The following is a 25,283-nucleotide window of genomic DNA, read 5'->3' as shown; positions in this document are numbered from 1 at the left end:
TATCAAATGTTAACACAAAACGTACAATGCAGTTTAGTAATTCTCCTACTACAGAAGTCACAAAAAAAGGACCTTACTAAAATGCTTCATCGTGGAGAAACAGAGAAAAAAGTTTTAGCCGTATGTTTAGTATCTATTTTATTTTATTTTTTTGAGATAGAGTTTTGCTCTTGTTGCCCAGGCGGGAGTGCAATGGCATGATCTCAGCTCACTGCAACCTCCGCCTCCCAGGTTCAAGCGATTCTCCTGCCTCAGCCTCCTGGGTAGCTGGGATTACAGGGGCATGCCACCGTGCCTGGCTAAATTTGTATTTTTAGTACAGACAGGGTTTTACCATGTTGGCCAGGCTGGTCTTGAACTCTCGACCTCAGGTGATCCACCCGCCTTGGCCTCCCAAAGTGCTAGGATTACAGGCATGAGCCACGGTCCTTAACAAAATTAAGTACAAATTTTAAATGTGAGAAAGGAGTTTAATACTGCAGAAATGGGTCAGCTCTGACATCATATATATTGCTGATCAGGTAGCAACATGGTAATATTTAACCCATATTTGTTCCATGTTACCATTTTTAGCACCACTATCTTCTGTTGGCTAAAAAAATACATACATACCGGGAAGAATTTTCCATTTAAATAAAAAATCCGCATCTATTTCTAAAAAATGCCTTGCTGTTCCTCTGAGAAAATCACCTCCTCCAGGAAATGCTCATGTTGCAACATTAAATGAACAGGATATAAAGTTGTACAGAAAGTACAAACAAGCTTATCTCAACATCCAATATTGTATTCAAATACTGGAAGGAAATACACCAAAATGTCAGCGGAGATGTCCTGAGGTGGTAGGATAGTGGCTAACTGGATGATATTTTACAATGAACCATGTATGTTTTAAAATTTTAAACTTAAAAAAAAACAAGCTAATTTAGGTTCTGGAGCCTGTAAGTCATTCCCTCAAAACAGACAAACCACTTTCCTAGTCTTCAGTTTTCACATAATGATAACAACAGAAAGCTTAAGAGTTCCGAGCCTTGAAAAATCCCTCAAGGTTAAAATACTTTTTTGAAAAGGGCCAATCATATACAATCCCATTAGCATATCAAGAAATATTTAGCTTTGTCAGAACTAGAACCTTCGTTGTAAATTTTTTTTTTTTGGATTCCCAAAAAGCAATGACTTCAATTGTTAAAAAGAAAAAAAGAATATGCTGTTTTCCAACACAGGACATACTTCCCAAATACAGTTTCAATTCCTCTACTATCTAAACAGAGGCGCCTATAAGAGCGCTTCATAATAGACCGAAGTCCTCGTGAATGCACTCCAGGTGGAAAATTCTGCTGTGATGATGTGCTAAAAAATACCTTATAACTCAAACATTACACAATAATCAACACTAATTAATTAATAAGGTAATTCTACGCCTATGATCACAAAACAGGTGAAAAGGAAAACCCAGATGGCTTTATTTATTTCCAGTTTAGAGTTCAATCATTATCCCAACCAAACTCTCTGCAGCAGAAAATTTCCACACGGCCTAAAGGAGCACTAAATACTTTCCCATCCTTATCCTTCAACCAGTCAGGCAGCAAAGCAGGCCAACCTGTAAATATTTTCAAAAGCTGATGAATGTGAAAATTAGCTCAAAATGTATACTGGCACATCAGCTCCTGTTTCCAAGTCCCGATTTGATCAATTTTGTTACTAAGAAAGCAATAAAGCAAGGCAGCGGAGTATCAGACTCAGGCTTTGGAATCCTACAACCCGGAATGGGAATCTTGGCTCTATCACTAAAACTAGCTGGGCCAGGCACGGTGGCTCAGGCCTGTAATCCCAGCACTTTGGGAGACCAAGGCGGGTGGATTGCTTGAGGCCAAGAGTTCGAGACCGGCCTGGTCAACATGGCAAAACCCCGTCTCTATTAAAACTACAAAAATTAGGTGGGTGTTGTGGTGCATGCCTGTAGTCCCAGCTACTCAGGAAGCTGAGGCATAAGAATCGCTTGAATCTGTGAGATAGAGGTTGGAGTGAGCCTGTATCGTGCCACTGCACTCCAGCCTGGGTGAAAGAGTGAGACTATGTCCCAAATAAATAAATATATAAATAAATAAAACTAGCTGTGACCTTAGCCTCTATGTGTCCTTCACCTCTGTGGCCCTATGCTTTACTTACAAAATGAACAGAACTCAACTACACGCTCTCTTAGGTCTTTTCTAGGTTAATAAAGAGTGATTCTGCACACTCTTGGCAGAACAGCTGCAAGTGCAGTAAATTATCACACTGATCGTTTCATTTGCTCCCCACTAGATTGGGAGCCCCCATTAAGGCAGCCAGACAAGCAGTTCACTTGGGTTGCTAGGGCCTAGTCTAGGCCAAGAACATAACAAAGTGAAAAACTCTTCTGTATTTGCCAGACCTAACAGATTAACAATCTTATGAACTAATATTTAATACTTCTGAGACTGAAATTCAAATAAATTGGTTAATATAAATACAATGTCCTCTCAAACTTTAAAAAGGTCAGAAAAACCACAACTTACTAAGCCAGAGGGTTGAAAGTACTGTAAAAGGGAAAAGAGAACAGTGAGCTTGACTTCAACTGAATCTTCTCCACTTCCTCGCCTCTCTCTTAAGCCCTTCTAGGCTGGCCTCTCCCTCACCTGGGCACCTGCTGCCATAGTCAGCATATCCAACTTTCCTGTGCCAACATCAGTGAACATGTCATTCTTCGTAGACCTCTCAATGGCAAAGGACACTGCTGACCACGTTTTTCTTCTTGAAACACTTTCCTGGCTTCCATGACGTGACATGTTCCTATATTTCTCCTACCTTTCTAGCCATTTCTGCTAGGATCTCCTCTGAACATTCTCAAAAGATGTGGAGGTTTCTCAAGACTCTACTGTCAGACTGAGCACAGTGGCTCACACCTGTAATCCCAACACATTGGGAGGCCAAGACATGCAGATTGCTTGAGCCCAGGAGTTGGAGACCAGCCTAGGCAACATGGAGAGACCCGGCCTCTACAAAAATGGAAAAAAAAAAAAAAAAGACTCTATCATGAGCCCTCATCTCTTCTTTTTACACCCCTTCCCTGAGTAATCATATCAGAAAAATTATACTCAGTAATTCTTTCATAGACATTAAATATCTCCTAGATACAAACACTTCCTGAATTTCTATCTCTAGCCCCAAACTGTTCTGGATTCAAGACTCATGTATCAAGCTGTCTTCCTGGTATCTCCACCCATACATCTCACAGAGATCTCAACCTAGTACTTAAGCTCGTTGACTTCCCACAGGGTTATATGCCTCAACAAACCCATCACTTAAGATGAAAATGTCGTTAAGCCAAAAACACATTTATGGCCGGGTGCAGTGGCTCATACCTGTAATCCCAGCACTTTGGGAGGCCGAGGCAGACAGATCACAAGGTCAGGAGTTCGAGACCAGCCTGGCCAATATGGTGAAACCCTGTCTCTACTAAAAATACAAAAATTCACCAGGCCTGGTGGCACATGCCTGTAATCTCAGCTACTTGGGAAGCTGAGGTAGGAGAATCGCTTGAAGCTCGGAGGCGGAGGTTGCGGTGAGTCGAGATTGCGCCACTGCACTCCAGCCTGGGCGACAGAGCGAGACACCATCTCAAAAAAAAAAAAAAAACCCATTTATTTTTAGAGACAGGGTCTTGCTTTGTCACCCAGGCTTAAGTACAGTGGCATAATCACGGCTCACTGCAGCCTCAACCTCCTGGGCTCAAGGGATCCTCCCACCTCAGTTCTGAGTAGCTGGGACCACAGGCATATACCACCATACCCAACTATTTTTTTGTATTTTTAGTACAGATGGGGTTGCGGGGGGACGTTTCTCACCATGTTGGCGAGGCTGGTCTCGAGCTCTTGAGTTCAAGCAATCCGCCCACCTTGGCCTCCCAATGTGTTGGGATTACAGGCGTGAGCCACCGTGCCCGGCCCAAAAATACATTTAATACATCTAACCCACCAAGCATCACAGCTTAGCCTAGCCTCCCTTAAACATGCTCGGAACACTTAACGTCAGTTGATAGTTAGGCAAAATCATCTACCACAAAGCTTATTTTATAAGAAAGTGTTGAATATCTCACAACATTTACTGAATAGCATATTGAAAGTGAAAAACATAATGGCTGTATGGGTACCTGAAGTACAGTTTCTACTAAAGGTGTATTGCATTTACACCACCGTAAAGTAAAAAAATCGTTAAGTCAAACCACAGTAAACCAGGGACTGTCTGTATGCCCAGACTAAACTCTTAATCGTCCCCCTCAAATATCATTCTGCCATGATCCTGTGATATGAGTAAACAGCACCAATATCCACCTAGTTGATAAAGCCAGAAACTTGAGTCACTCTTAATATATGCCTTTCTCCCCTACCCCACATCCAATCTAGCAGATCCCGATGATTTTCCCTACAAAGTATATCCTGAATCCATTTTCTTCTCTTATCTCTACGGCCACCACCTGACAACAAGCTGCTTGCTCTGCAATAGTCTCCAAACTCTGGAACTGGTTAGGACCAAGAACAGTACCTGGTGCAAAGGCTCTCCCTCACTCCCCTCTAATTTCCACACAGCAGCCTGAGTGATCTTGCTTAAAATCCTTTGGTGGCTTCCCAAGGCAGTCAGAGAAACCCCAAACTTCTCAACATGGGCTACAAGGCCTGGCAGTCACGGGCTGCTGCCTGCCTCTTCCACCTCAGTTCTCCCTCCCTCACTCCTCCATCCTGGCCTGGATCACGTTTTCTGACCAGCAGTAAGTTTTTTTCCAACTTTGCACATGGTGCTCGTTCTGCCTGGAGCATTCTTCCCCCTCCTTTCCTGGAGGACTTTCTCATCCATGGATCTGAACCTAAATGTTGCCTCCTCAGACCATCCTCTTGGTCTCTCATCGTTTCTCTTCCTTCTGAGCATTTACCACGTGTGTAATTACATATTTGCGTATTTCATGTAGGTTACTCTGACTAGCATCTAAGATCAACGCAGAGATTACTTTCATTTGGTTCACGAGCAAACACCTAGCCCACAAAAAGGTAACTGACTCATTAATAGGTGTTCAGTAACATGTGACTGCGTGGCTGCTGAAAGCTACCAGTGAACTGTTACCAGACTTGTTCAGAATAACACATTTCCTGTAATCCACTACCTAGGGCTTTCTTGTCTCATCAGTTTTTACATTCACTAGTTACTTTTCATATAGAATAAAATATAATTACATATAAAAATATCACATGAACATATTCTTACCAGAAAAAGTATTTCTATAGAATGAAGCTTTTTAATAAAATACTTTTTCAAAAAAAAAGATACAGTAAGGCCAACTATGCAAAATACTGTACAACAAGGGGAACCTTGGTTCTCTTACTAAACTATTAAACTATAACACCAACTTTAAAATTGGTTGCAACATTTAATGATAACATATCATAATTGGAAAAGTCAAGAAAAAATGGAAGCAAGTATAATTCTCCTTGTTCTAGTCTAGAGTTGAAATGTATATTATCTTTATGGCAACAGTTTAAAGTCCCCACCATGTTTGAAGCTGTGGCAAACAGTTTAACAGTAAATGTGGCAAGCTGGTAACAGTTAAACATAGCAAATCATTTGTATTACAATATTTTTAACTGAATTGGATAAATCACATTTTCTTTTTAAAATTTGCAATTAGGATAAACGGTATTTGCAACTTTGTGAACATACAGTATTATTTAGGTTTTGTTCTTTTTGAGACAGAGTCTTGCTCTGTCACCAGGCTGGAGTGCCGTGGCACGACCCCAGCTCACTGCAACCTCCAACTCCCTGGTTCAAGCCTCAGCCTCCCAAGTAGCTGGGATTACAGGTACCCACCACCGCGCCCAGCTAATTTTTGTATTTTTAGTAGAGACGGGTTTCACCATGTTTGCCAGGATGCTCTCGCTCTCCTGACCTTGTGATCTGCCAGCCTTGGACTCCCAAAGTGCTGGGATTATAGGCATGAGCCACCCTGCCCAGCCAATAATTTAGGTTTTTAAAAACCCGTTAAAAATTTAGAGACCATCTTTTTTTTTTTTTTTTTTTTTGAGATGGAGTTCACTCTTGTTGCCCAGGCTGGAGTGCAATGGCACGATCTCGGCTCACCGCAACCTCCGCCTCCCAGGTTCAAGCGCTTCTCCTGCCTCAGCCTCCCGAGTAGCCGGGATTACAGGCATGCACCACCATGCCCAGCTAATTTTGTATTTTTAGTAGAGACAGGGTTTCTCCATATTGGTCAGGCTGGTCTTGAACTCCCGACCTCAGGTGATCCGCCCACCTCGGCCTCCCAAAGTGCTGGGATTACAGGCGTGAGGCACCGCGCCCGGCCTAGAGATCATCTTATAGTTGAACAGCAACTTTATCTGTCTAAAGTACACTCCCATACATTCTCTCATGGGTTAGGCTTTACTGTAGCAGAGATGGCCAGCCAGTAACTTGTGAGCAACTCTCTAGCAACATGGAAATTCTGGGGCAGCTGCTCATTGCTAGTAGCTTCCATAAATGTTTCTTTTATTTAATATCAATGAAAAGATACAACCACATTTCACATCATGATGCTTAAATAAAAATCACATGATGATATATCTGATTTTCTATATAACTTCTGAGCCAATTCATCCTATTTAGCAGAAAAATAATTTTTTAAAAAGCGACTAAGAAAACAGTAACCAAGATGTTGAAAAGGAAAGTGAAAGTCTCTCACCCCAATTATTCATTATTCCAGCTCTTTTTCTTTAACCTTTCCAGAAGAGTTTAAAGAGAAAAGAAATGGCCTATTTATAAGCTAAATATAGCTGCCTTGGCCCAAAGAACCCAATGACATTGTTTTATGTTTTTTGGGGAGAGGGAGGTGGTATAGAAGAGTTTTGTTTTTAAATGCTAAAATCAATACTTTTTTCTTTGAGGGGAGCGAATTTGAAGTTTGCTAATTTTGCTCCATGAGAAAAAGCAGATATTCTCTAGACTAACTTTTTAGTTGGTTTTTATACAAAATAGTCAGAAGTTTTAAGATCTCGCAAAAAACACGGAATCTAAAAAAAAGAAAAAATATGTATTTTGTGGACATATGAATTTTTTTACCTTGGAAATAAAGCTCTAACACCCTCTTTAACTAAGTACTCTCAACACCTCTGCCAAGTCACAGGGCAGAGAAACGACAGAAAGGGAAAGAGTATGTCTGTGTGTGGGTGTGGAAGGGGTGTGGGGAGCACCTCAGAGACAAAGGTGAAGGAAGAGGGGACAAAAGCAGCACATTCAGTGGGAGTGGTGAGCACTCTGCACCTGAGCCAGAGGTTATCTCCCCATGCCTCTAGCAGGAAGATAAATGACTTGTGTCACTCTGGTACATCTGAGGCATTTCAGGAACACATTCTCCAAACAATCAAATAATTCTGGCTACAAATCTCATCGTGATGAGAAGGATCAATACTGGTTAGTTTCACCAACCATCTATACAACACTCTATTATCTTCAAATGACATTTGGTTTTTCAGAGTTGTATGTTTTTACATTTACAAAGACACACAAGGACTAGCCATAAAAATATGGACCCATTGTTTGTAAAATGTTTTCACTTGTTTAAAAAGGTACTGTGAAAAAAATGAAGAACAAGCCAGCCGCGGTGGCTCACGCCTGTAATCCCTGCACTTAGGGAGGCCAAGGCAGGTGGGTCACCTGAGGTCATGAGTTCAAGACCAGCCTGAACAAAATGCAGAAACCCTGTCTCTACTAAAAATACAAAATTAGCCAGGCGTGGTGGCCCACGCATGTAATCCCAGCTACTCAGGAGCCTGAGGCAGAAGAATTGCTTGAACCCGGGAGGCAGAGGTTGCCATGAGCTGAGATCGCGCCATTGCACTCCAGCCTGGGTAACAAGAGCGAAACTCTGTCTCAGAAAAAAAAAAAGAAGAACCACATCATAAGTTTTTGATCTATAAATCAAGCAAAGCGGTATCACTAGGCAACAAGAACTAATATAACAAGTTGGCCGGGCACGGTGGCTCAAGCCTATAATCCCGACACTTTGGGAAGCTTAGGTGGGCGGATCAATTGAGGTCAGGAGTTCCAGACCAGCATGGCCAACACAGTGAAACCCCGTCTCTATTAAAAATACAAAAATTAGCCGGGCATGGTGGTGCGGGCCTGTAGTCCCAGCTACTTGGGAGGCCAAGGCAGGAGAATCACTTGAACCCGGGAGAGAGAGGTTGCAGTGAGCCAAGACCGTGCCACTGCACTCCAGCCTGGGCAACAGAGCGAGACTCCGTCTCAAAAAAAAGAACTAATGTAACAAGGAAAACCTCAAATCTCTGTTCAACATGTGGTCCTAGACACAACATACAGTCTAATAAGAAAACACAAGCAATATATTCTACATTATTCAGAATTTTTTATATTGGTAATCAGGTTTAGAGAGTAAATCAAATCAAAGTTTATAGTGCTTTATTTTTCTATGAAGCTACTTAGGTGCATAAAGCCCATTAGGAATATTAATAACTAATATTAATAATATGGTTAATACAAGTCAGGTACTGTGGGGCTTTACATGGGTTATCTCATGTCCTCGTCACAATAATAATAGTAGGTCCCTAATAATAGATCATCCTCATTTTGCAGTTGCAGAATTAGAAATTCAGAGAGGCCGAAGGACTTGCATGAGCTCACACAGTGAGTGGCAGTCAGAACAGGAACTCTGGCTGCTGCCTTACTCCACTTTATCCCACAGCATGGCACAAAACCAAATCCAATCTTAAGGCCATCACATGAAACCAAATGTACAAATGTTTTGCAATATATAAAATCATTAAGTTTGAACATGTTTATTCATTTTTTTTTTTTTTTTTTTTTTTTGGAGACAAGGTCTTGCTCTGTCACCCAGGCTGGAATGCAGTGGTGCAATCTCAGGTCACTGCAATTCTGCCTCCCAGGCCCAAGCAGTCCTCTTGTTTCAGACCCCCGAGTAGCTGGGACCACAGGTGTGCACCACCATGCTGGACTAATTTTTGTGTATTTTGTAGAGGCAGGGTTTTGGCATGTTGCCCAGGCTGGTCTCAAACTCCTGGACTCAAGCAATCTGCTCACCTCAGACTTCCAAAGTGCTGAGATTACAGGTGTGAGCCACTGTGCTTGGACTGAATGTGGTTTAATTTGTATGGAAGATAAAAGCTTTTAAAAAGTCACATATAGCACAACCAAGCACACAGATTTTACTATTTATTTATTTATTTATTTATTTATTTTTTTTTTTTGAGACGGAGTCTCGCTCTGTCGCCCAGGCTGGAGTGCAGTGGCGCAATCTCGGCTCACTGCAAGCTCCGCCTCCCGGGTTCACGCCATTCTCCTGCCTCAGCCTCTCTGAGTAGCTGGGACTACAGGCGCCCACCACGACGCCCGGCTAATTTTTTTGTATTTTTAGTAGAGACGGGGTTTCACCGTGGTCTCGATCTCCTGACCTCGTGACTCGCCCGCCTCGGCCTCCCAAAGTGCTGGGATTACAAGCGTGAGCCACCGCGCCCGGCCAGATTTTACTATTTAGATTAAAAAACAAAAATATCTGTAGGCCAGGATTGATAAAAAATGAAAACAAGAACAAAAAAAAAACAAACAAAAATCAACAAAGAGTTCCACTAAAGTACTCTGGATCTACTGCAGAGTAGATGGAGATGAAAAAGTTTACCCACTGCATGGATTTAAAAATCCTTTCGAGGCTGGGCACAGTGGCTCACGCCTGAAATCCCAGCACTGTAGGAGGCCAAGATGGGAGGATCATTTGAGGCCAGGAGTTCAAGGCCACCCTGGTCAACATAGTGAGACCTCATTTCTGAAAATAACAAAGAAACTAGCCGGGTGTGGTAGTATGTACAGTAATCTCAACTACTCGGGAGACTGAGATGGGAAGATTGCTTGAGCTGTGGAGGTCAAGGCTACATACAGTAAGCCATGACTGTGCCACCACATACTGACCAGCCTGGGGAACAGAGCAAGACCCTGTCTCAAAAAGTAAAAAAAGAAAAAATACTTCCAATTCATTTTGCCAAAGGAAGAGTGATTACATTTGGAAGATTAAGATAAATAGCTACCATCAATGCAACAGATTGGTACTTTGGCCAAGTGCACTAAAGTTCAGTTCTCAAAACAAAACTATTTTCTTGATCCGTATCAGCTCATTCTAATACCGCTCTGCTAATGTGGCTTTAACAAGTTCTTCTGAATAAAAGGCATCTTGTAAACAAGATAGGTTCACAATATAGACAAAGGTGAATAGTATACAGCTAGGGAAAAACTAAATACTTTCAAGCAGGGAAATAAAAGTCACTTCTAATTTCCAGAAATACACACTTAAAACAAAAATTAGGTCACTTTTAACTGGAACAAAAATTTGTGACAAGCCAGGCACGGTGGTGGCTCACGCCTATAGTCCCAGCACTTTGGGAGGCCAAGGTGGGAGAATTAATCGAACCCAGGAACTCAAGACCAGCCTAGGCAACCGGCAAAACCCCATCTCTTAAAAAAAAGGAAAAAAACAAAAAACAAAAAACTCTGTGACAAATTGCAATCTTGAATGCTCATAGGCAGTATGAAAACTGTGACATGATTATACGAGAAGCATTTCAAAGGAGTTCATAAAAAGTTAACAATAGGCCAGGCGCGGTGGCTCACGCCTGTAATCCCAACACTTTGGGAGGCTAAGGCGGACAGATCACTTGAGGTCAAGAGTTCAAGACCAGCCTGGCCAACATGGTAAAACCCTGTCTCTACTAAAAATACAAAAATTAGCCAGGCATGGTGGCCCATACATGTAATCCCAGCTACTCGGGAGGCTGAGGCAGGAGAATTGCTTGAGCCTGGGAGGTGGAGGTTTCAGTGAGCCAAGATCACACCACTGCACTCCAGCGTGGGCAACAAAGTGAGACTCCATCTCAAAAAAAAAAGAAAAAAAGAAAAAAAAAAGTGTTCTGGTGTCCCCTTCTCTAAAACAAAAGCAAATCTGACCAATTACATACAAGACAGGCACTAATTTCCAAATGGCACTGTCCTAGAAAAATGTTGGCAATCTCTTTCAGCTAACTGGTTACTATTAAACTTCTGTTTTTCAGAATACATTAAAAACTGTGTTCAGCCAGGCATGGTGGCTCACACCTGTAATCCCAGCACTTTGGGAGGCTAAGACGTGCACATTACCTGAGGTCAGGTGGTCGAGACCAGCCTGGCCAACATGGTGAAACCCCATCTCTACTAAAAATACAAAAATTAGCTGGGTATGGTGGTGCACGCTTGTAGTCCCAATTACTTGGGAGGCTGAGTCAGGGCTTAAACCTGGGAAGTGGAAGATGCAATGAGCTGGGATCATGCCACTGCACTCCAGCCTGGGCAAGAGATCCAAGACTCTGTCTCAAAAACAACAACAACAACAACAACAACAACAACAACAACAACAACAAAAAACCGTGTCCACTGATGAAACATCAGTTGAGAATCACTATTACAGTTAGTTTTCAAGGAGGTAGATTCAAACTGAACCTTTACCAAGCTGAATAGTGATTAGGATAAAATGTACCATTCAAAGTTAGTAAATTTACTATTAAAGATTGCTTAAGATTACTCATATCGTTACTATAATAAAGAAAGAAGAAACAGTACAAGGGTATTAGGAAAGTTGAGGATATAAAAATAACTATGTGACTATCAGTGTAACACCAAACATTCTTAAATAAAACCTTACATGCACTTAAAACAATGTGCTAAAACTTAATAGGGGAGTGTTAATTATTTGTATGTATGGGTGGTGTCAGAAGAAGTTGGGAATGAAAGACAAGAATAATTCTCCACAGATGCCATGTTTGAGTGCTAGTAAGACAGTTTGGTGGCCAGAGCTGTGGACTAGGAGTCAGCAGATTGGGACTGCGGTGTCTATTCTATTATTATTTACTAGGTCTGTGAACTGAAGCATCTCAAGGAATCTTTCTGAGTCTCCATTTTTTAATCTGTGAAATGCAGATAACAGTATATCTTGTTTAGCTTTTCTGGGGACTTGACACTTCAGGATTGTTTCTCCTTTTTAAATATAGTACTATATGAATGTGACAGGGATTTGAAAAGTGCAAAGCAAATGTTGTTATAAAACATAAGGTATTAAACAATTATTATACTAGACAATTATTATAATTATCAGTACTATGAATTAATTTTAGTTTTATTTATTTTTGAGACAGGATCTCACTCTGTCAGCCAGGCTGCAGTGCAACGGTGCTATCATAGCTCACTGCAACCTCAAACTCCTGGGCTCAAGCGATGTCCTTCTCTCAACCTCCCAAGTAGGGGGGACTACAGGCACGTGCCGTTGTGCTTGGCTAATTTTTAAAATTATTTGTAGAGACAGGATCTTGCTATGCTGGCCAGGCCATTCTGGAATTCTTGGCCTCAAGCAATCCTCAGCCTGAATTAATTTTCTGAAGAAAGAAACTGGCACCTGTTTTGGGCTAATAGGACTGGATACCCCAACTTGGTTGGCTGCGCATATCTGTGAAAGATGAGCAGGGAACATTCAATCCAAGGAGTCCTTTGGCCATTATGCTTTTCTTTAAAGTAAGCTCACAAACCTTTTTCCTGGGTTAGGTCCACACTCTAGGTAAAGAGTTCTGAAACTAAAGTCTACTTTTCATAACAAAACTATTTACTTGTTCCATCTCTTAGTTGTTTAATAAACATTTTCAGAGAATCATAAATTATTGTGCCACTAGCTTTGTTTAGCAATAAAAGGTAATATAGAAAGCAGCACAGTATTTTCCAATTCCCCTTCAGCACCAAGAACCCAGACATCCTACAGCCAGTCAAGTTTTCACCCAAAAAAATGCAAACATGAAAATTTCAACATAATAGAATACATCATGTGATACCACCTACGTGTGCATGCACACACACCTCACAAAGTTGTATTAAAACTATAAGTGTAAACTTAAAGGAACTCACAGAAATTTAAAAAAAGAAATAAATTAAAAAGAAAAAACTTTATTTTTAACGTAAATAAACATAAAGCTCTGGGTTTACAAGATTTGGATAAAATGTAACCACTCTGACATCTGATCAATTTCATCAAAAGGAAATTAAACTCAACTTTAAAATCTCTACTATCTCTGGCTGGGTGAGGTGGCTCACTACTGTAATCCCAGCACTTTAAGAGGCTGAAGCAGGAGGATCACTTGAGCCCAGGAGTTCCAAGGTTACAGTGAACTATGATCACACCACTGCACTCCAGCCTGTGTAACAGAGTGAGACTCTGTCTCTAAAAAATATTAACAAAGTAAGATAAAAACCTCTACTATTTCTAATGTTATATATAATCTTTATTTTATACGGGATGAAATATTTAACACTAAACCTAGAATCAAAAGATACGCAATAGGTTTTTAGCAACTTCAAAGTCCTTGCTTGACTATACTTACAGAGAAAACGGAACAATCATCCAAAAGAAACATATTTTACAACTGAAAGTAGCAATTCTTTACTCTTTAAAGCAAATCCAAATTTGCGTTAATTAATAAATAAATGACTCTGATTCTTTTTTTTTAAGAGGGAGGGGGCTGTCCTCAATATGTTGCCCACATTGGACTTGAACTCTTGAGCTCAAGCAATCCTCCTGTCTCCCCAGAAGCTGGGACTACAGGAGCTTCAAATGACTCTTGATTGTATTATACTTCAAATACACGCTGCAGTGCAAATAAATTTTTAAAAAAATTAGCTGAAACTGAAGTTTCTAGAATACTTAGTTGGACCTCCCCTTTTTACAGGCCAATCATGGAGCTAAATGGTTACCTTGAGGGAGTAAATCTCTGTGTTAATGAACATACTATCTTACTGGCTTCAAGAAGAGTAACATCAAGCACAAAAAGAAAAGAATTAAGTCTAACTGAAGGTACCATGATTAGCAAAAAGTTTGGTTTCAGGAATTGCAAAGACAGACTGGCCATTACAGGAAGCTGTATTAATGCTGACAATGTTAAACTGTTTACAGAAAGTAGGAAGCTGTGGGATGTTCCTCTCACTGTCACACACACTGTCCTGTCCTATGTAACCAGTGTTGCTTATACTTCTCAATAAATGAATATAAATTAAACAAAAAAATTAGTTGGAAATGACTCCTAGCCATTTTGTTAGTTTTCATCCATATCTCCAATTGTATCATCCAGCCAACCCCTGACTCCCATCTCTTTATTCATCTGAGTTACCAAATTATCTAGCTATTGTTACATGAGAAGGTTTTCTAAAGACAGGGTAACTCAAAAGTGCAGTGGCAGGCTATACTGAATGTACAGCCAAAGGAGAGTATTTTAAATATTTAATTCAGTACTGAAAGAGGCCATTTCTTACAATATATTATCCTCAATGTGTTATAATAACTACAAAGGTACCTGAAGTTATAACAAGAATGTGAATCTTATATTTTTCTTTTCCACAGTAAGCTATTTAGCTGACCCATAATGGAACTAACCAAAAAAGGAAATGTTTGCCTTTGGGAACTTAGAAAGAAAAACATTCATGTTTACACCCAAAGTTATTACTAACAAGTGAGTAGACTGCTAAAAACCTAAGCTGTTATCAACACCCTATCCCTTGTCCCGAAAATTGATTAAAGGGCAGTTGTTCATCTTAGGCAAAATGTTAAGTCATGTAGAGTCTTAAAACCTGTCAGTTTTTAATTTGCATTAATAAGTTTAATAATCAAATCATTAGCTGAAACGAAAAGGTTAATTTTTAGTTACTTTATCTGCTAACCTCTCCTATTTCTTCTGATGTTTACCTTTCCTATCCAAAATTCAAAAATATGTTGCTAAACATAACAAAAACGCATTTTAACCCCCGCAAATAAAAATTATAATTACACAAGAACTTTCCATTTCCTAGAAAATTAGGAAACTATTATAGAAATAATCCGTATTTCCCAGAAGGAACTTAATGTAGAATTAAATTACATATTTTTAAATTTTTATTTTATTGAGACAGGGTCTCACTCTGACGTTCACGCTGGAGTGCAGTGGCATGATCTCCACTCACTGCAACCTCCACCTCCTGAGTTCAAGCGATTCTTGTGCCTCAGTCTCCTGAGTAGCTAGGACTACAGGTACATGCCACCATGCCTGGCTAATTTTTGTTTTTGTTTTTGGTAGAGATGGGGTTTCACTAGGTCAGCCAGGCTGGTTTCCAACTCCTGACCTCAAGTGATCTGCCTGCCTCAGCCTCCCAAAGAGCTGGGATTACAGATATTTTATTTTTTTAGAAGATCTTTGTAATTAAGAATGTCTGAAAAACGAGGAAATAAAAGTGTCAGGCACTATGCTAGTGGGAGAGAAAAAGACAAACTAGGCATACCAAAGGACTTCTATATGACTGATAGCCACACATGAAAGCTGTAACTCCAACACACATAATGGGTACCGTGAGGAGTGACAGAAGTAAGCATGCTAGGGAAAGCAAAGGACACAGAGATCTCTGTTCTAGCCAGGAAGAGTGGAGATGCTTCAAATAGAGACATCATCCCTAAGGCACTGTTCTTGGGGAAAGGGAGGGGGAACGGAGCAAATCCATCCAAATCACCTATGGCTATTTGCTAAAAACACAGATCACTGGGTCCCATCACAGAATCCAGAATCAGATCCTCAGGTATGAAGTCTGAGCATCTACTTGTTTGTTTTAACAAGCATTCCAGTCCATGGGGTCCATGGGCCACATTTAGTGTGATTATCACTGCATTAAGTGAAGGGTAAGACCTAGTAACAGATAGGGTAAAGAATAATTCTGGCAGACAGACTACGCATGACGAGAGCTATAGAAGCAAAAAATTAGGGTATATGGGAATCAAGAGATTACAGAGCATGTCCAGTGGCCTAATGAAATATATTGCTGGAATCACAGGTAAGCTAGCTAGAGTCTTGACTCCCACAAAGAATCTGAATTCTGTTCTGAAGACAATGGCGAGCCACCAAAGCTTTCTGAGCAAACCAATGCTGTGTTTGAACAAGACTACCTTGGAGTCCAGGCAAGAGGTGGCAGGACAAGAAATAGAGGAAAGGAGGGAATGAATGCAAGAGACGTTACAGAGGTAGAAAAATCAGAACTTGGGGAGCTGCTGCATGTAGATGAGTAGATGGAATTGATGATGACTTTGAGGAAAATTTTAAGTAAGCCAAGTGCCTTCTCAGTGCCTGACACTATGCCAAGCACCACAGCACATCCAAGAGTTAAAGAGTCATTAAGTCAACATAATAATGGAGCATCTATATGTGTCAGGTGCTATTAACAATGCTGAAGCCACACACAGTGGCTCATGCCTGTAACCCCAACATTTTGAGAAGCCAAGGCAGGAGGACTGCTTGAGGCCAGGAGTCCAAGACCAGCACTGGCAACATAGCAAGACCCCATCTCTACACAAATTTTTTTAAAAAATTAGCTGGGTATAATGGCACACACCTGTAGTCCTAGCTACTTGGGAGACTGAAGCTGGAGAATCACTTGAGCCCAGGAGTTGAGTCTACAGTGAGCTATGATCACAATAGTGCACTCCAGCCTGTACAACAGTGAGACCTTGTCTCTTAAAAAACAAAAACAGCCGGGCGCGGTGGCTCACGCTTGTAATCCCAGCACTTTGGGAGGCCGAGGCGGGCGGATCACGAGGTCAGGAGATCGAGACCACAATGAAACCCCGTCTCTACTAAAAATACAAAAAATTAGCCGGGCGTGGTGGCGGGCGCCTGTAGTCCCAGCTACTCGGAGAGGCTGAGGCAGGAGAATGGCGTGAACCCGGGAGGCGGAGCTTGCAGTGAGCCGAGATTGCGCCACTGCACTCCAGCCTGGGTGACAGAGCGAGACTCCGTCTCAAAAAAAAAAAAAAAAAAAACAAAAACAAAGAAACAAAAAACAATGCTGAGTGTAGACTCAGGAGAAAAGAATCTCTGTCCTCCAGAAGTTTAAAATAGGTCTTGCTCTGCTCCTCTTTTCTTGTCTCGACTTTTCATCATGGAAAAAAGTATTTCTGGAACTTAATCTCTCCTCATCTTTGAGGACTTCTCTGCTCCTTAAGGATCAACTGGCTCAAGTCAACAACAAGCAGGTCCTCATCCTGAGTGGTTTTACCTATTCGTTCTTAATCACAAAGATATACTTAGGGATGCTTTCTCAACGATGAGGACATGACAGTCCTGATGTGAGACAGTTAGACGTAAGCTTCCAAATTAAAAAACTGTCCATGAAACCCAACTTTAATTAAATGGACTTAGGGCAAACACGGAACTTCCCCACAGAGAACTTTCAGGTATGCAGTTCTTCATTTATTCATTTAATCCATATGCACTGTATGCTTATTACAGATGAATGTTTCTTCTCTGACCTGGAAGGATGAATAGAGCCTGAGAAAACTGAATTCAAAGTGTGTCGTTTGTTGACAAAATGAACTAAGAAGAAAGGAGAATAAGCAGCACTTAAAAAACAGGAGGTAGATGGGCAGGTGCAGTGGCTCACGCCTGTAATCCCAGCACTTTGGGAGGGCGAGGCAGATGGATCACCTGAGGTCAGGAGTTAGAGACCAGCTTGACCAACATGGAGAAACACTGTCTCTACTAAAAATACAAAATTAGCCAGGTGTGGTGGCGCATGCCTGTAATCTCAGCTACTCGGGAGGCTGAGGCAGGAGAATCCCCTGAACCTGGGAGGCGGAGGTGAGCCAAGATCGCGCCATTGCACTCCAGCCTGGGTAACCAGAGCAACTCTCTCAAAAAAACACAAAAAAACAAAAAACAGGAGGTAGAGTGATGGGCGATGGAAAGGGGTATATGGAAGAACTCATGCAAGCAAGTCTACAAAAATAAAGTAATAAACATTGATCAAAGGACAAAACTAACCAGAAATCTGGGAATTGGATGGAGGTCATTTGTCAAGTTAAATTCATCATTTTCAACATGCAATACTGGCAGCTACTCAATTTTAACAATAATGTGAGACAGTCCCTGCCTTTCAGAAATAAACACATTACTTGAAAAGACAAGATACAAACATGATAGAAGAGAACTATACAAGACAGTAAATAATCAAATGCTAGTTGAATGACAGATATAAAAGCCATAATTCAGATACAGTCAAAATTAAGATGTCGGTTGTATAAAAAGCTATCATGAACACTTTCCTAGAACTTTTAAAAGGCAAGACTGCTTCTAAGTATAAATAATAACAGCAAGGACTGCTGGTTGTACATCACTTTGCAGCCACACCCATTAATGTGGATTAATGTTGGTGACATCATCAAACAACTTCCTGAGCAGCTTATTTATTTTTTGGAGATGGAGTTCTGCTTCTGTTGCCCAGGCTGGAGTGCAGGGGCGTGAACTTGGCTTACCGCAACCTCCGCTTCCTGGGTTCAAGCGAGTCTCCTGCCTCAGCCTCCTGAGTAGCCGGGATTACAGGCGCCTGCCACCACACCTGGCTAATTTTTGTATTTTTAGAAGAGACGGTGTTTCACCATGTTGGCCAGGCTGGTCTCGAACTTCCAACATCAGGTGATCCAACCGCCTCAGACTCCCAAAGTGCTGGGATTACAGGCATGAGCCACCGTGCCCAGCCAGTAGTTTTACTTTCAACTGTCACATTTTAATCATATTAGAGTAAAACACTTCAGATCTGAACTATCTCCAAATTACACACAGTCTAGATTTCTATCACTGCTGGAATCTTTCTGGTCTTTGGCAAATAAAACCCAATCACAGCATTCACAGTTAAATTACAAAACACTTGATTAAAAATCTGTTTCAACTGTATTCTGTATTTTTAACCTGGATTGGATACTTTTATTCCAAACCTGTCTTCAATGCTGTGTAACAGCTACAAAGTATTTTACGGGTAGTCTTGCTTAAGAAAAAAGGGGAGAAATGCCTGGCACAATGCCAGCAATTTGGGAGGTCAAAGTGGGCAGATCACCTGAGGTCAGGATTTCAAGGTCAGCCTGGCCAACATGGCGAAACTGCCTCTACTAAAAAGACAAAAATTTAGCCAGGTGTGGTGGCACACACCTATAGACCCAGCTACGCAGGAGGCTGAGGCATGAGAGTTGCTTGAACCCTGGAGGCAAAGGTTGCAGTGGGCCAAGATCACACCACTGCACTCCAGCCTGGGCAACAGAGACTCCGTCTCAAAATAAACCCCCAAAAACAAAAAAACAAATTTGTGAGGCTACAATTTTGGATAGATACATTATATTATGGAAGTCAGTGAAAAAAGTGTGCTAAAATCAGATACAGGTTGAGTATCCCTTATCCGAATGCCTGGGACCAGAAATGTTTTGGATTTTGAATTTTTTCAGATTTCTGAAATATCTGCATACACACGAGATATGCTGGGAATGGGATTCAAGTCTAAACTAGAAATTCATTTATGTTTCATATATACCTTAAGACATGTAGCCTAAAGGTAATTTTAGACACTATTTTTACACACAGTCATTACAGACCAGGACACATTAGGTCTGTGCCTTAGCCTTTCAGTCTGTTCCTCCATCTCAAATACTTTTAGATTTGGGAGCATTTCGAATTTTCGCATTAGGGATGTGCAACCTGTATTACTCAACATCATTCAAACAAAACCACATGTTTTAAAAGAGCAAATCTCTTACCAGTTGAAATTCTCGACGCCGGTCATAGGCATTCTGTATGCCGCTGTCTGCCCATAATGCTCTTATAGCAGGAAGATATTGTAAGAAAACCCTTGTTTCCACCATTCCTTGGGCTGCCATGGGGGCCCGGGTATCAAACGACATCATCTTATCTCCATTTTGTTGGTTTGAGTTATCTCCCCAGGGAATATGAAGCTTCTCTCGAGCATCAACCAGCACCCTCATACCTTTGTTTAAAAAGAAGAAAAAAAAATGTATGGAGAGGAGTCATTACATATTATCATAAGTTTTTATTCCAGTATTATTTCCTTATACTTCTGAATTAACCTAGACAAACCTTCTTCAAAAATGAAGACCAACATCAAAAACAAATGTAACTTCTCAGAGGTTAAAAAAATAACAGTTGCTCACTGTCTTAAAGTTAGAGCCTTGAAAAGCAAATACTATTAGCACAATTCCTCTTTCTGAAGGATTTTTAACATGTTCCAATTTATAAAATAACTTCTACGGGTAGAAGGTAGTCAAAAAAGAACCTAACTCAAGAAAGAAAAAGAACTTATGCTGCACAGACCAATGTCCAAGCTCAGAAGAAAACAGACACAACCAAGGTTTTATGAGCCTAAAAGATGTTCATTTATGAAACACTAAGAACCAACTATTATAGCTCCATGTTCTGATTGTTCCTTCGACACCCTAACCCAACACTGAGTCTTCTAGGAACATATTCAAAATTTAAAAACTTCTTCCAGCCCAAGTTTCAATCCAGTTTAAGTCACAGGATGGCCTTCAATTTCCCTAAAAGGGAGGAAGATCAACTGCAAAATAATACAAAATCGGACTCCAGCTCACAGAGGTTAGCTGAAACTCATTTTTCCTATCACTGACCTATTACTTTTATTACGTTTGATCAATCTGAACAGTCACTTGGCTATTTGTTTGAATAACTGAAAAACTGGCGTTTTTTTTTTTTTTTTTTTTTTTTTTGTTTAATAGAGACGAGGTCTGGCTATGTGGCCCAGCTGATCTGGAACTCCTGGGCTCAAGCCATCCTCCCACTTTGGCCTCCCAAAGTGCTGGGATTGCAGGAGTGAGCCACCACGCCCAGCCTGAAAAACTGTTCTACTGTCAAATTTCATGTCAACTTGAAAAAACTAGATTCCTGATGACTTACATCATCTCATAATCAATGCTCAATGTAGACCACATTTACAACTCAGTGTACATTAAGAACGAGGTGTTTACCAGGCTCACAATCAGTTAACATGTTGATGCTATTCATTAACATAATTCCTTAAGTTCAGCTGCATCAGGTTACAAAGGTACCTTCAATTAAGGACTGTCAAGGCAGAGTCTGCAGCCTTGAAAGAGACCTTAATTAGTTTTGAGCTAAACATTACAGCAGGATAAATACAACTGTTCTTTATAGTTTAACTGCAGAGGTACTAGGGCTAGAGCTGGCTGTGGTCTAGTGATTCTCTCTAGTTCATTACTCCACAATGCCTGGCTCTTCAGGCAGTTTTCCTTTACCCAAACGCTGGAAGGTCGGGGGGCGGTTGGGGGGGGGGGGGGTGACATGCAGAAGTCCCTTATGTACTTCCTGAACAAAAATCCCACTTAAAAAGACCTGCAATCTGTAGCAAACTCCTAAACTGCTCCCCAGATAAAATCCAGATGCACCTGAGTTACCAGGCTCTGCACCTAAATTTTGCCAAAATGCCTCTTCTATAGAACATACTTGACACCCAGAAACATGAGGGTTAATTATCTTTCAAATGATAAAATAAAAACCATCTTTTCGATTTCTTTGAATGCCTAGAAATAAACAACTTGTTTATTTTTCACTTAAGAGCAAAGTTTAATTTTAAAACTACTGTCAATAAAGAGCAGAGCCAATTATCTAACTCAACACTCATTCATTGTCTCCATCTGTACAGGATCCACATGACTTTTAGGCCAGTCTTCTTACTACCACATTTCATCTAAATAGAAGTAGTGGTACTCCCTTCCCGCCAGCCCCCAGTTACTTAGCGAAAAGGAGAGTGGAACGTGTTGCACAGAAATTACACGTAAACATCCTACCCGACCGTGACACCGGGGTGAAAAAGCACAGATGATACTTTTTCAGACTAACTGTATGGGTCCACTCTCTCCTGATTCCAGTAGTCAACCTGACACTCTCTCAAGTTTCATATTCTTGCCCAAAAGGAGGCCGTCACCCTACGCCCTTGACAAGAAGTCTCGGGCAAAAAGTTCCCTTATTGCGACGGTTCCAGAACTCGCTTGCTTAGGAGACGGCCAAGGAAGCAGGGAGTTGGGAGCGCATGCGACCCCATGTGACTCGGGTCACCCAGCCAGGGTAGCGAGGTTCGACCCACATCGCCCGAGCAGGGGATGGGGGTGAAGGGGCTAGGGCTGCTGTTGGTCTTCCTGCCTCATCAGCAGCGGCGAGGACAGGAGAGGTCTCCCCACACCCCGAGTCAGGACCCAGCTCGCCCCACTTCCCTCTCGCAGGGGGAGAGACCAGGACGCGGTGGGGGGTGGGGGAATGGCCGTGACGCCCACCGGGGAGACAAGGGGGAGAGCAGGGCGACCCCGAGCATCCTCTCGCCTGGGGGGGGCGAGGACACCCCGGGCGGGCAGGGCCGGTTCCCGGGGCGCGCCCCCTTCCCGCCAGCCCGCCCGCCGGGCCCGTTCCTCCGCCAGCGACAGAGCGGACGAGGGCGGTGCCCGGCCCCGCGCCCGCCGCCGCCCCAGCCCCCCGGCCCTTAACACCCCGACCCCCACTCCCGGCCCGGCACCTTTGATCACGTTGCTGTAGATGGTAGGGCGGAACTCCTCGCGCGCGCGCTGGTCGAAGTCCTGCCCGTGGATGATCCGCATCTGCTTCAAGAAGGTAGACTTGCCGCTCTCGCCCGCGCCCAGCAGCAGGATCTTTACCAGCCGCTTCACATAGGTCTTTTCCCGAGACAGGCATTTGTCGATCTCCTTGGACTTGCGTTGCTGCTCGGCCTCGCCGCTCGTCAGCAGGCAGCCGGGAAAGCACACGGACAGCACGGACCGCGACGGCAGGAAGTCCGCCATCTTGCCGCCGCCGCCGCCGCCTCGGCGGGCCCCTCCGGCTCCCTCCACCTCCTTCTCCCGCGGCGGGCGGCTCCGGCACCGCGGCTCGAGGGCGGGGAGCGCGGCGGCGGCCCGAGCGCGCCCAGGGAGGGAGGGAACCAGCGAACTGACTCGCAGGGCGGGCCTGGCAGGGCGGGCCAGGAGAGCGGGGGAGGGAGGGAGGGAGGGAGGGAGAGAGGGAAGGAGGGCGGGCCCGGCCCGGGAGGGGCGGTGGCCCCGGAGCGTGCGCGCTCCCGCTGCCTCCCGGAGGCGCGCGCGCACGCCGCGGCCGCTTCCCCGCCTCCCTCCCTGCGCGGTGAGTCACGAGCTCGGTGTGTCGCTCGGGTTCCCGCGCCCGCAGCCGCGGCCGGGCGCGCGCGGGGAGGGCTGAGGAACCGCGGTCACGTGGGCCGAGCTGGGGAGCCCGACTTTCTGTTTCCCTTTCATGGCCTGAGCCCACTTGTGGGCAGAAGGGCTCCTTCCCCGAGGCCTGGAGGCCGGAGACCAGGTTCCGGACGCGGTTCTTTGGGCTCCCACTTAGCCGCCCTTTCTCCCGCGTTCCGCGCCCGCTGCCCGCTGTCACCGCCCACCCGACCCATTTCGAGGCCACGGACTCGAAAGTTATTCGAACAGGACAGCCGGCGTGAGCCTGGCAGGCCTTTGGTGCATTTTCTGTATTTCATTTTATTTTTTCTTTTTTGAGACGGAGTCTCACCCTGTCGCCCAGGCTGGAGTGTATTGGCTCGATCTCGGCTCACTGCAACCCCCGCCTCCCAGGTTCAAGCCATCCTCCCGCCTCAGCCTCCCGAGTAGCTGGGAGTACAGGCGTGTGCCATCACACCCGGCTAAATTTTTTGTATTTATTTTTAGATATAGGGGCTCCCCCCTATGTTGCCCAGGCTGGTCTCGAACTCCTGAGCTCAAGCGATCCTCTAGCCTCGGCCTCCCACAGTGCGGGGATTCCAGACAGAGCCACCAGGCCCTGGCCTGGGGTGTTTTCTTAAGGTGACTCCCTTGACCTTCTAGTCTCCGAATCCCAGAACGGTAACCAGACGTCGTCCACCCCCACTTCCAGCTCTTTCTGGCATTTTCCGACCTCTGCCAGGGCTCTCTGTGAGGGGAAAGAACTGGAGTTGATGTTCACCTGAGACGTGCTACGAGGGGCTCTTAATGGCTCACTCATGTGCATTCCACCTGGGCTGTGATGTGACTTCGGGAACGCTTGGCCGCGCCGGAATTAGTGAGTGGCAGCAGGAGGGTGAGGTCATGGTGAAAATCCCCTACACCGGACACTGTGATGCAGGCTCTTCCCAACAAGGAAGCAGATACACAAACACAACGAGGAATGGGAGAACGCAAATTTTAGCTTTCCTGCCAGATTACAGAGGATATGACCCGTCAAGGGACTTTTTTTTCTGTCCTAACAGCAGATTCAGGCCGGGACACCTGAAAGGAGGCCAGGAGACAAGCCACAAGTGACAGCTGTGGGTTGGCAAAGAAACTGCTTAACCGAGACCCCCGAGAGCTGACCTCTTCATTCTTAGTATTTAGTTTCAAGTGGAAAAAGCCACTTTGGTCTGTCCCTGTTTTGGGCAATGCAACATAGCTTTGGGCTCCTGTGGCTCAGAAACTTCCTATGTATAAGGGAGCTGAGGTAAGAGGTCAGCATTCCAAGAAACTCCCGAACAGGTTTGAATTTTAAAATCGGTATTAGTATTAATCAGTTACTGCCTGGGGTTGGGTTAATGACCGAGAAGCCTCGACTCAGTAGACGGGCTGCAGTAAACAATGCCTGTAGTAGGATTATCTCCTGTGGCTCTGGCAAGCCCAGAGGGTGGACAACCTACAATATACAAGTAGAGTAGGCTCAACTCCAATATCTGTGGATTGATAGAGTCAGAATCGCTGAGCAGTGCTGTCAGGCAAAATATATGGTAAAAGCCTGCCCTGGATGGAGAATTTCTCCATCATCTCATCTAGTGTTTGGGAGGCCCTGTTCTCTAACCGTGCAAGGACATGCCTCTCCCAGGATTGGGGCATAGAACCTGTCCCCGAGCACTGTTTCTGCATTGACCCCAGGTGCTAATCTGAACTCCAACAAAGAGGAGAGAAACTTGTAAGTTAGGCAGTTAACATCTTTTTTCAGAAGTGTGTGTAACATAATGGAAAACCAAGAATGCCTAGGAGGCAGGAAGGTATTCCTGCCCAGCCAGTTCATGTTGTGACATGCAGAGCAGCAGAGAAAGCTTTTTAAAGCCCAGCGTGTAAGCTTGCCTTGGAACAAACTTGGCTGACATGGAGTCTGGCTGTTCTAGTCAGTGTAGTTTTTAAAAAGAGACCTCTTTGACCTGAAAGTCAAATGAAGGAAGAAGAAGAAGGAGGAAGGAGGAAGAAAGAAAGAAAAAGAGGGCCGGGCACAGTAGCTCATGCCTGTAATCCCAGCACTTTGGGAGGCTGAGGCAGGCAGATCACTTGAGCCCAGGAGTTCGAGACCAGC

At 43.5% G+C, this 25,283-nt stretch overlaps 1 protein-coding gene across 1 annotated transcript in view; it reads right to left on the bottom strand.

Annotated features, from left to right (window-relative positions):
* The window catches only part of GNA13 (G protein subunit alpha 13), a 48,658-nt gene extending 25,696 nt beyond the window's left edge, over nucleotides 1-22,962 (bottom strand). Inside the window, exons 1-2 of the mRNA XM_032138164.2 lie at nucleotides 22,486-22,962; nucleotides 19,688-19,914 (exon numbers count right to left, since the gene is read on the bottom strand). Coding sequence (XP_031994055.1) covers nucleotides 19,688-19,914; nucleotides 22,486-22,768 — 510 coding nt within the window. The 5' untranslated portion in view covers nucleotides 22,769-22,962. The remainder of the gene's footprint in view (nucleotides 1-19,687; nucleotides 19,915-22,485) is intronic.
* Nucleotides 22,963-25,283: the final 2,321 nt, after the last annotated feature.

The sequence above is a fragment of the Hylobates moloch genome, unplaced genomic scaffold (assembly GCF_009828535.3).
Source record: "Hylobates moloch isolate HMO894 unplaced genomic scaffold, HMol_V3 SCAFFOLD_19, whole genome shotgun sequence".
Classification (NCBI taxonomy): Eukaryota; Metazoa; Chordata; class Mammalia; order Primates; family Hylobatidae; genus Hylobates; species Hylobates moloch.
Note: the sequence above shows the minus strand (reverse complement) of the source record. Positions and strands in the feature narration are given on the sequence as shown.